Source organism: Panthera onca, chromosome B4 (genome assembly GCF_046562875.1).
Source record: "Panthera onca isolate mPanOnc1 chromosome B4, mPanOnc1 haplotype 2, whole genome shotgun sequence".
In the NCBI taxonomy this organism is placed as follows: domain Eukaryota; kingdom Metazoa; phylum Chordata; class Mammalia; order Carnivora; family Felidae; genus Panthera; species Panthera onca.
In genome coordinates this window covers 74,577,121-74,587,669 of record NC_138345.1, presented here as the reverse complement: position 1 = coordinate 74,587,669, position 10,549 = coordinate 74,577,121, and the positions used below count along the sequence as shown (strand labels likewise).

Here is a 10,549-nt window from a genome sequence, read left to right as displayed (position 1 = left end):
CACAGTGACCAGTTGGCCTTTATTAGTGTTACTGCAGTCAGAGTAGTAGAGGAACCAAGACTTTGTTATCACAAGAAATAAATAGAGCTTATTTTTAGGAAGATTCTAACCGAGTAGTTGAAATCTAGCAGTAGCACTAGAGGAGCCCAGTCTTGTGTGACAGATGAAGCTGGGGTAGAAGTGATGATAAATTCTACCTCAAAGGACCTTCTATGCACTGCCCACTGCCTCAGCTCCCTGGCCAGAGCTGGTCATGGCTACAGGTGCAGATTAAAAGGAAACCTAATGAAAAATGGGCTAAAACACTTGAGAATGCATGGACTTGGATCTATCGGGGGGTGAGCTGACCATGATCAGACAATCCATTACCCTCACTCCAAAGAGGGTTAGATAGAAGCTTCTCCAGATCGCTTCCGGCTGATGTGCTCCAGGTGGGCGTGCTCTGAGGTGTCCAAGTCAATCTCATACTTGGCTAGGATTTTGAGGATGGGCCTCAGCTTCAGCCACCACTGCTCCTTGGGGATGCGGTGGCTACAGAGGAATGAGACAGATGATTTAATCTTTCAGCACCCCAACTGATTTCTATCAAAAGCTTATAGGAAGAAGTTGAGCAGAAGAGGCTGGATTTTAGGACATGGCCTAAGATCCAAAATGGGTACGAGTCCAGGTGTTACTCCTAAGATAAAAGGATCGAAGACAGCGAACAGGTTGGGAAGAGCAGATCCTGAAACTACCGGGGAAGTAGATGTACTCACTCAAAATCCGTCTGCTCCTTCAGCTCAGTCACCGGTTGAAAGACCAGAGCCCTCTTACGCATCCCCAGAACACAGCCTGAGTCTGGTGTATTGGCGAAGATCCTCCCTGCAATACAGGATGGTCAGTAGGTTTCTGTAATGGGGAACCAGCCACTATGGGGGGGTCTTACCCTCTTACCCCACCTACCATTACGGTAACTCTCTTTGATTTTCCCAGACATCCAGTTCATAGCCTTGGCACCCATCTTAGTGGCAAAATTCCTGTCAAACGGAGTTGGGCTTCCACCCTGGAAAAAGAATCATAAAAATTACAGAGGGAAGGACTCTAATGAAGTGGCAGAGATACCTGAATACACACAGAAAAAAGGAAAGAACAGGCCCCAGGTTTGCAGCTGGAAACAGGAATCCAGAAGTCTAACCATGAAGGAAATCCTGAGATAGCGCTGAGAACAGAGTGAGCTGGCACAGCTTATTTGGCCATTTACCAGGGGTAAGAGTAACTAATTAGATATGGGGGGACCTGGTCTCACAGCTGCCAGATCCTGTTCATTCACTTCCAGTCTGATTGGCCAGTCGCCTCCTTGCCCCTCTTCAGCCTAGCAGCTTTTGTCAGTCACCATCATCGACAGAAGTGTTCCTTGTGAACCAACATAGATGTCCTTGGTAGCACCTCAGAATAATATAAAACATCATGCAGATTTTCTCTGAACTAAGTGAAAGGAGGTGGGAAAGTGGGGAATAGATCGCCATGCTTTATCCAGTTAGACCCCATTCCTGCAGGGGCTAATAAGCTCATTCAAGTTGAGGATACTGGGAATTCATAGGTAGGTAGACAACGGTCAAAGGTCCATACTTAAGCAGAATCAGCTGGGGACATTTGGGATGGGGAGGCCTAAGACCACCAGTACTGTCTGTGAGCGAGGCCTGCCGTAGGTGGGGATTGAATGTGGATAGCAGAAGGGAATTCGTTCCCCCCGGAAACCCCGGTTAGTGCAGACAGAGCCCAACACCAGCAAGGTGGCTGTACTTCTTGCACAGGAAGGCAGCATGGCATGCTGGGAAGAGCACTGGAGTGCATTCTGGCTCTCACCCAAGCTTGATGAGCGGCCCTAAAAAAGTTGTTTCTCCCGTCTGGGCCTCATTTTCTTCATCTGAATTAGTGGTTCTCAACTAGAGATGATTTTGCCCCCCAGGGGACATTTGGCAAAAGTCTGGAGACATTTTGTATTTGTTACAACTTAGGAGGGAGGTGCTACTGGCATCTAGTGGGTAGAGTCCAGGGATGTTGCTAAAGCATCCCGCAATGGCACAGAACAGCCACCCGCAACAAAGATTTATCCAGCCCCAAATGACAATGGTGCCAGTGCTGAGAAGCCCTGCCCCAGGAGGGATCACATAACCTCGAAGGCCATTTCCAGGGTAATGCTGTTTCGATTCTGTGACAGTAAAAACTGCAGGCTCGTGCTCTGTGGTGGCACCGACAGCCTCCAGCAAATTGGGGACCAGTGGGAGACCCAATGGCTATCGGGGATTGTGGCCGTCTGGTGAAGGGTATGACTGGGGTGTCTTCCCGACCTGCTGCATGTGCCCAAGCACATTCTTCCTGCTGTCAAATATGCCCTTCCCCTCCTCAGAGTACAGGTTGAAGATGAAGTCCGTGGTATAGTTCTCATTGCACTTCTCATTCCTGCCAAGTAGAGACCAAAAGCCTGTGACTTTGGTTGTCTCCCCATCCCTCCCAACCCTTTTCTGCTTCAGTAGGCTTTGTTCTTCCCTTTTCTGTCTCCTCCCATGGCTCCAGTTCTCTCACTGTGTCCCCAAATTCCTCAGGGCATCCCAACCATGGATTCATTCTGTGGGCTAGAGCCAAAGCCTAACTGTTCTCTTCGCTTAGGAACACACCATGGATGAGGTACCTTAACACCAAGCCCCTTTTCACAGTGGTTTTCATCTTATGCACCAGATGTTCAACATTTGCCTGAAAATAAGAGAGTAAATCTTAAGCCTTGCCAGGAGTGGATAAGGCCGGGCAAGTGCACAGATCTCTTGTTCCCCACCAGGCCTCTCCAGATGGGGAGAGAAACTGGAAGAGAGCTGTTTACAATCTGTGCCTAGTCCCTGTGAGAAGTTCAGTGCACGCTGCAATGTGAACAAAGACTCCAAACGAGCCAGGCAGAACTGGGAGAGGGTGACTTAAGGACAGCCATGGTAACTGCCGGTCTTCACCTTTCCACCTGCTCCCAGTGTCCCCTTCCAGGGGATTCTGCTTCCCTTCCCTCAGAGGGCCGAGTGGGGGGCCCACTGCTCTCAGTGTTGGCCTTTGAATGGGTTGCTTGTCGGTGCAGCAGTGATTCGCTTGGGAGGAACCAGTTCCTTCATCTGGGCTTTGAGATGGGGGTGAAGGAGGAAGACTCCCACCTTCCATTCCCAGCAGGGACTTGAGTTCTTGCATGAGGGAGTTCCCTCAGCCTGCTGCCCCTGCACTTTGTGGCTCTTCTTCCCTCCAGTGAACTGAAATCTTGGAAAACTAGGATCATACGGCCCCTCTGAGAAAAAGGAATCGGAGCGCCCTACCCTAACCCCGGGAGGGACAGGAATGAGAAGAGTCTGCTTTGGTAGCAAGGGAGCCCAGGGCGGGTGGCATGATCAGTAGAGACACCACCGACTTTCTCTGTTAGTTAAACCACCTACTCACAAGTTTAGAAAAGTCTTTTAACCTCTCTAAATCTTTCTTGTCCGTAACACGGAGATAATAATAGCTCCCTTGCATGTGTGTTTTGAAGACAAAATGCAAAAACACGTTGAGAAGGGCTTAGCAACGTGGGGCCTTCGAAACGAATGCTCCAGAAACAGCAGCTGTGGTCACGTGTGCGAGGTTACACTGGAGATGCCCTCTTGCTGCTCTTTCTAGTTTCCTCGCAGGGCCCCAGAGACCAAGCAGCTATCCTCATCTTGAGCTCTCACAGCTCAAGATGCTGTGGGGACAGACTAGGGCAGGGGAGAGCTGCATAACAGGCTCTGAGTGACCATCTACCTGCAGGTCCCGAATGGTGAAGGGCTCCTCAAAAATGTAGGCAGCATCGGCCCCAGCTGCCAGTCCTGCCATGGTGGCCAGGTAGCCACAGTAGCCACCCATCGTTTCGATGATAAACACCCGACGCTTGGTGCCTGCCGCTGACTGCTTGATGCGGTCACAGGTCTGCAAAGACAGCGGGGTCTCAGTTAGAAAGACAGAGTCCGGGGTCTGATCCTTGTCACTTCTCTGGCCCTTGCCATAAACCGGCCCCGGCACGCCACCCTCCCCGGCTCAGCCAGGCCCCTACGCCTCATCAAGTTCTTGCCTTAGGGGGCGGCCGGCACACCTGCCAACTGCCCTGTGGAACTCGCCTCCTGGGAAGGAAGCTGTACTTACCCTTTGTGTCGTTCAGGGCAGGGAAATTAGGCTATCTGACCTCAGGACGGAAAAAAACATTTGGGACGCAGAGTACTGATGCGTTGGAGGCTGACAGGTGAGAATGAACACCGTAGCGTGGAGAAATAAAGTGCGTAAGGGCCTGGGCTCGAAGAGGCACCGTTTGAACACTGTCACTTGGTTAGTACAAAAACAGTAGCTCACTCTCCAGCACACGTGGTCCAGGGATTACAGAGCTGGCCAGAGGCCTGGGAAGCAGGGGCGGGCTCTCACCGTGCAGATAGTATTGAGTGCTGTGTCAGCCCCCACGCTGAAGTCCGAGCCGGGGACGTTGTTGGAGACCGTCGCGGGGATGACCACAAACGGGATGCACAGCTCGTCAAACAGCTTCCTGCCCTCCATCAGTTCCAGGCCCCCTGTGTAAGCCTGAGAAGGAGGGTGGCAGCCATGAGGGGAGAGGGAAAAGTGGGGAGGAGGGGAACAAACGGGAGGGCACTCACCTCAAAGCCCCCAATGATGACAAGGCCCTGAATGTTAAACTTAGTGATGTTGGCACTGATCTGCTCAAAGCTCTTCTTGGGTAGAGTCCTAGTTGATTGGGATGAGGCAGGGTGGGCGATGAGGTGATGGAATTTGGAGAATTAAGCAAAGTTGAGGGAGAAAAAAGCTAGAATTAGAATGTGCTTTATGTATAACTTCTTGACCTGTGCCCCCTTCCCTGCCCCCCCCCCCCCATGGCTGTGTAAGGACACATCCTGGGGCTTAAAACTGCTAGAGCTGCTAAGAGATGTCTAGATATGCAGGCCTTCCCTCACTGAGGCAACTGTGAGCTTGGGGACAGAAGATGCAGACTACAGCAGTGTAGACGCTGACCTAATGAACTGACACCCACATTCCAAGGGACATCTTTAGGGGTGACTAGGAGGAGGTGCTTCCAAAATGCCACTTACCTTTTAGTCCCAAGTTTGGAACCACCTTGGCCAGTCCAGCCCCCAACATAGCTCCAGCCAGCTTCCTCGATCTGCAGGAAAAGATCACACAGGTCTGCCCTGTGGACTGAATGCTACTTCCTGAGTTCTGATCCCACCCCGACACCCACCCTGGCTGGAAGAGGAACACCACGCATCGGCTTTTCCCCACCTCAGTGAACTTCCTCTGGTCTTATTGCCCATTCACAAATAGTAAGCACCTACTTATGCCAGGCACTGCACTGAGCTTTGGGACAGAGAATTAAACAAGGTGTGTTGCCTGTAAAGGGTTCATTTCAGTGGCTCCTGCCTATTCATACTGCCCTAAGATTAAGCATCTACTTCTGCTCAAACCCTGAGAGGAAAGAAAGGTAGAGAGAGAGAGGGGAGGGGCCAGGAGAAAGAAAAAGACCGACAGGTCACCCCTGCTACGTGCCTCAGAGTACGTGCCCTCCTCCTTTTAGTCCCCGTACCTGACCCTTGGCCAGGCCCTCGAAGCCATCATGTACAACCAGCACCCGGTTGCCCTGGATGAGGCCAATCCTCACGGTGGAACGGACGGCAGCGTTCATGCCTGCGGCTGGGGCCCCCACGTTCATCACGGCCACTGTGTGTATGCTACTCTGGGGAGAAGAAGTGGAGAGGGAGCAGGACGAAGAGGGGGACAGGTCAGTAAGGGAAGCTGAACCCTGTGTCCCTCATGGTCCTAGGGTCAGGACATGTGCCTCTGGACAATGTACCCCCTCTCCAGGAATGCCAGCACAGCCTGTTCCCTCATCCTGTGGAAGCAAATTCTTTATCACAAATCAATAAGGAAAACCGCTGTCCCTGCCCACAGATAGCATTACGTAACGAATGAGGCCTTCCAGAGCAGCATTTCCCAAAGTGTGATATTTGGACCGCCTGATCTAGGGAGCCTGTTAAACCAACCTATTCCTGGCCATGACCCAGAGCTAAATCCTCTCTGAGGGAAGGATCCAGCAATCTGCACGTTAAATAAGCAGCCCAGATGATTCTGATAGACACTCAGTACCGAGAACCACTACTTCAAGGGAAGAAGTGGCTGAAGTACATTCATATGATCATTCCCAGGTCTGCCCAAAGGATTAATCCGTAAATCTCTTTCCCAGTCCTTGCACGCTACCTCGTCGATCCTAAATTGGATGTGGGCCTTGGGGCAGAGACGTCCGGGGCACATTAAGAACATGGGGCTAGTATCTGGGGGTGCTAAGAGAAAATTTCTTAGTAGGGTCAGGGACTCGGCACTGGAGATTTTAGTGGGGCGAAGAAGCTGGCCAGGCTCTAGGTTATACGAGTGGAGGTGGCACTTCACGGAGGGAGACTGAGAGACAGAGTCAAAGGGAGAGAACTCACCGGTCCCTTAGAGACTGGGGGTCTGACATGAGCCAGAAGCTTGTACACTTCCCAGTTGTTCATGAAGCTCCTGGAAAAAGTACAGGTGGGGTGGGGGGTCTTCAGGCCGCTCCTCACGGCCAGGAGCCAAGGGGATCTAAAGTTCTGTTCCCAGTGTGAAGTCCAGCTGGGCAAACCTCAAAGGACATAACTGGGACCTGGCAGGAACTGGGCAGGGGCTGAAAAAGGGCCAGTAACCGATCAAACCCTCCCTGAGGACTCTTCTCCCAGGCACTGCACTCAGCACGACACGCTGTCCCTTGGCTAGAGAAACTGAAAACCTGGCTGGAACCCACACAAAAACCACCGGATTACAGCAGGCCAATCCCAGGAAGAGCATCCCTGGGACAAACTGTGCCTCCTGGTCACCTCACAACCAGCTCTCTCAGGAAGGAACTGTCACAAAGACAGTAAGAACAGGGAGGGGCAGAAGCTCTTATATTGGGTTTTAAACCATGTCCGTTTTTTGCTCCATTCCAATATCTGATTTTTGTAGCTAGTGAGCTTCCGGTCATTCCTCACCGGCCTCTCAGCTTCATGGCTTCATCAAATTTCCTGTCGTTCATGGCCTTGGTCACATCTTTGGTCTGAAGGAGGAGCACAGCAAGAGTCATGACTACAGGGCAGGGTTCTACACAGCTGGATTCCTAGCCCGTGGTAATGCTCTGTCTCCACTCTTATGCCTGGATCCTACCCACCACACCTCCCACCTTTGCTATGCTCCCCAAACATTCACAGAAAGCAGCATCTTTGTTTTTCCTTAATTTTTGGAGAAATGAGCAGCCAAAGGAAGGAGCTGATTCAATGCTCTACTTATTTGAATATTTTTCAGAGTGGAGGAGTGCTCACAGATAAAATAGCATCTTCCTCCATTCCGCAACCTGAAAGTAGCCTCTAAACTGAGTGTATGAAGAAGACCCTACGGATCCCAGTTAGGAAGAAAAGCTGATCCCTGCCGTGTGTCTCCCAGCTACTGATTTCTGCTCTGTGAGCCCGTGCTTTAGCTTTTGGGATACATAGTTCCAAGCAAGGCTGGAGCCTGTCTAGGCTGTAGGTTTCTGGGACTCCCAGTTTGAGGGAGAAGCAAGCCAGGAAATGGGGAGCCAGCCCTGAGCATGCAGGCCAGTCCTAAGAATCAGCCAGACACCTCAGCCCCAGACACACAGCTCTGTGGTATCACAGGAGTGATTCCTTTGTAATAAGAGCCATTTCCTGAGCACCTGGTATTTTCCAGATACTGCATCAGACCTTCTACAAAGCTTCCCTCCGCTCCTTATAGTAGCCCTCAGGGTGAGTGTTAGGAACCTCACGTTGTTTCAGAGAAACATGTTCAAGGTAGAAATCATAGAAACATACGAGCTAGCCAGCCAGACCATAATACTATTCCCTGCTTTTAATAACATTTGGAGACATACTCCGTTTCTTTTCCAACAAAGACATGGCAAAAGCATCCGAGGCTGGATATTGTGCGACGTTGGGTCTCACTACTTGGTAAGATGTAGCGTCTCCCACGTTTCTTAGGAACATTTAACAGATGGGGACACTGAGGCTTAGAGAGGGGACAGCTCCTATGCAAAGCCTACTGTGCCCTTTCCTCATTTGACTCTTAACTACACCATGCTGCCTTCCCATCTCCAACAGGAGTTCCAGTGCCCTTCGAAGTTGGTCTCTTTCCCTCTAAGCTCTAGCTCAAAGACAGGGGCTTGGGCTGTTAGGACGGGGAGTTGAGGTCGGTACTTACCATTTGGACACACTCCATGAGGGGCAGGCGCACAGCCTGGTTCCCAGAGAGGCTCACCACACAGGCTGGGGTGTCTGGAGTCCCTTCCAAAAGTGCCATCACTGCCTCCACACCCATCCTGCTGCCCTGCAGGAACCCAGGGAGAAAAGACAGTCTGGTTCAGGCCTCCCCATCTGGACTGGGCCTGGAGAGCCAGGGCACCTGAGGCCCTTCCAGATCACAGGGTTGAATTGCACATTTAAGGACTACAGCTAAGAGCTTATGGGGCTTTATCTCCCTACCCAGATTTCATCTAAAGCTTGATTCTTCATCCTCTTACCATTAGAATTCTATTTGGTTCCAGAGAAGCATGTCCATTGTAGTAATCAAGGAGATTACTGAGGCTTAATATTCCCTTCTTATTGATAAAACAAGGGAGAGTATTGCCTCTCTCTTCTAACAAAAGTAGGATGAGAGGGTTCAACCTGAGTGTCTAAGGTTAGATCTTAATAATTTTACTAATGATCAAAGCTGAGATATTAGTCCTCACTATTTGGAGAGCATATAATTTCCCATCATTTTTTGCAACAGAAGAGAACTCGGGTGGATGGGAATGAGTCAAGGGCCACTGCAGTCCAGAAGCTGGAGGGAGGCGGCATGGCCAATGGTGTAAGCCCCTGTCCTGGGAAGTGGGATTCTGCAGGGGAAGGACAGCAAGTCCTGGGTTCTAAGACGCAAGGGCCACAGAACCCCATGACTTACCAGGATCCGGTCAAAGGCTGATGGTGTCCCACCCCGCTGCACATGCCCCAAGACAGTGACCCGGGTGTCATATCCCAGACGCTTCACCACCAGCTGAGGAGACCAAAAGAGGGACAGAGAGATACAGAGTCAAAGAGAAAAAACAAGCAGAGGCTTAGATAAACCACGATGGCTTAGCCTCTTATCTTATATCTTATCTTCCTGGGAAACCAGGGGGCAGGAAACCTGGGGAGAGATGTACAGAAGGACTAAGGGGAGACTCAGAAGTCACTGGGGAAGGGGGTGGGGGGTGGTGTCCAAGGCCTCTCTGGTTTCATTCATACTAACATTCTTGATGTCTTCTGAGGTTATGGGTTTCCCAGTCTTGTCGATGGCACCCTCAGCCACAATGATGATGTTGAGACGAGAACCACGGGTCCTTGTCTGGTCAAGAACAAAGAGGAAAGAGGTCAGTGGGATGAAACCGATGGAGGGGAAGTGCATCATCAGTGAAACAGGCGAGTGGTTTTTCAAGGGCAAAATAAAGTGCCAGTACCTCGCTGAGCCGGCGACAAAGATGTTCCTCCCAGTCATCATCCGGTGGACACTCAGGAATAAAAACCCAGTCAGCCCCACAGGAGAGAGAGGTGACAAGGGCCAGGTATCTGAGATGAGAGGCAGAAGCGTCACACTAAGAGCCACGCTCCACAGACTGCCTGACCCGTACCTGGCAGGTCTGCCTGTTCCCATAGGTGGTGAAATGTGTGAGGATCTGTGCTTTCATGCTTGGGGTGAGGGTAAGAGCGCCGCTGAGACAGCCTCTCAGTGAAGTTTTGTCCCTGAAGGGCACCTTCTCTTCGTGCTCACCTGCCACGGTGGCTTCTAATCTCAGAGCGGTGTCTGTCCTGTGCACGGGCACATAGGCACACCCTTCCACGCATGGGTACGGGGGTGGGGAAAGGGGGCCATAACCGAGACAAGCATGGACACCTCTGAATCTGCTATCCCTGGGAGACCTCTTTGGACTCTCTGGGGAAGAGAAGGCTACTGCTGGCTCCACAAAACAGATGAGTGGAGACGGGGATCTTACCCACAGTGCCGGCCCATCACTTCTAGCACAAACGTCCTCTGGTGGCTGCAAGAGACAGACACAGAACATTTACAGTCCCAGTGTCCTGATGGTCCCAAGCCGCCACCCACATGTAGGCCGCAAAACCTCCCTGGGAGACGCATTTATATTGTTAGACCTCCCAGCGGGTTTCTGGAGAGACCAGGAAGACCCAGACCTAGGTCTAGGATGGCTACAGGCTGACTAAAACATAGCAGTAAAAGGTGTCAGTACTGTGGCTCTGTTCCAGGGAGCAATGGGGTCCAGGAAAGGAAAGAGAAAATAGGAAAAGAAGTGAAGAAGTGAGGACTCGACCAGCATCAGCCTGGAATCCCCTAGGATGACCCTGGCAAACTGTTACCTTCCGCCTCCCATTCTCCCACACTGCCTCCCCAGGCCGCCTACTGAGCAGCAGCAGTGACGGCCTCTACA

The 10,549-nt window shown here is 51.4% G+C and overlaps 1 protein-coding gene across 2 annotated transcripts in view; it reads right to left on the bottom strand.

Annotated features, from left to right (window-relative positions):
- PFKM (phosphofructokinase, muscle) overlaps positions 1-10,549 on the bottom strand; it is a 43,178-nt gene continuing 32,629 nt past the window's right edge. For both annotated transcript variants that reach the window (XM_060657807.2, XM_060657808.2), the window contains 17 exons: positions 10,100-10,144; positions 9,566-9,674; positions 9,358-9,453; positions 9,031-9,123; positions 8,290-8,415; positions 7,071-7,135; positions 6,510-6,579; positions 5,609-5,758; positions 5,118-5,188; positions 4,668-4,755; positions 4,441-4,593; positions 3,790-3,954; positions 2,672-2,733; positions 2,331-2,442; positions 943-1,042; positions 756-861; positions 1-531 (listed from right to left, as the gene is read on the bottom strand). In XM_060657807.2, the coding sequence (XP_060513790.1) occupies positions 387-531; positions 756-861; positions 943-1,042; positions 2,331-2,442; positions 2,672-2,733; positions 3,790-3,954; positions 4,441-4,593; positions 4,668-4,755; positions 5,118-5,188; positions 5,609-5,758; positions 6,510-6,579; positions 7,071-7,135; positions 8,290-8,415; positions 9,031-9,123; positions 9,358-9,453; positions 9,566-9,674; positions 10,100-10,144 (1,756 nt within the window). In that variant the 3' untranslated portion in view covers positions 1-386. The remainder of the gene's footprint in view (positions 532-755; positions 862-942; positions 1,043-2,330; positions 2,443-2,671; positions 2,734-3,789; positions 3,955-4,440; positions 4,594-4,667; positions 4,756-5,117; positions 5,189-5,608; positions 5,759-6,509; positions 6,580-7,070; positions 7,136-8,289; positions 8,416-9,030; positions 9,124-9,357; positions 9,454-9,565; positions 9,675-10,099; positions 10,145-10,549) is intronic.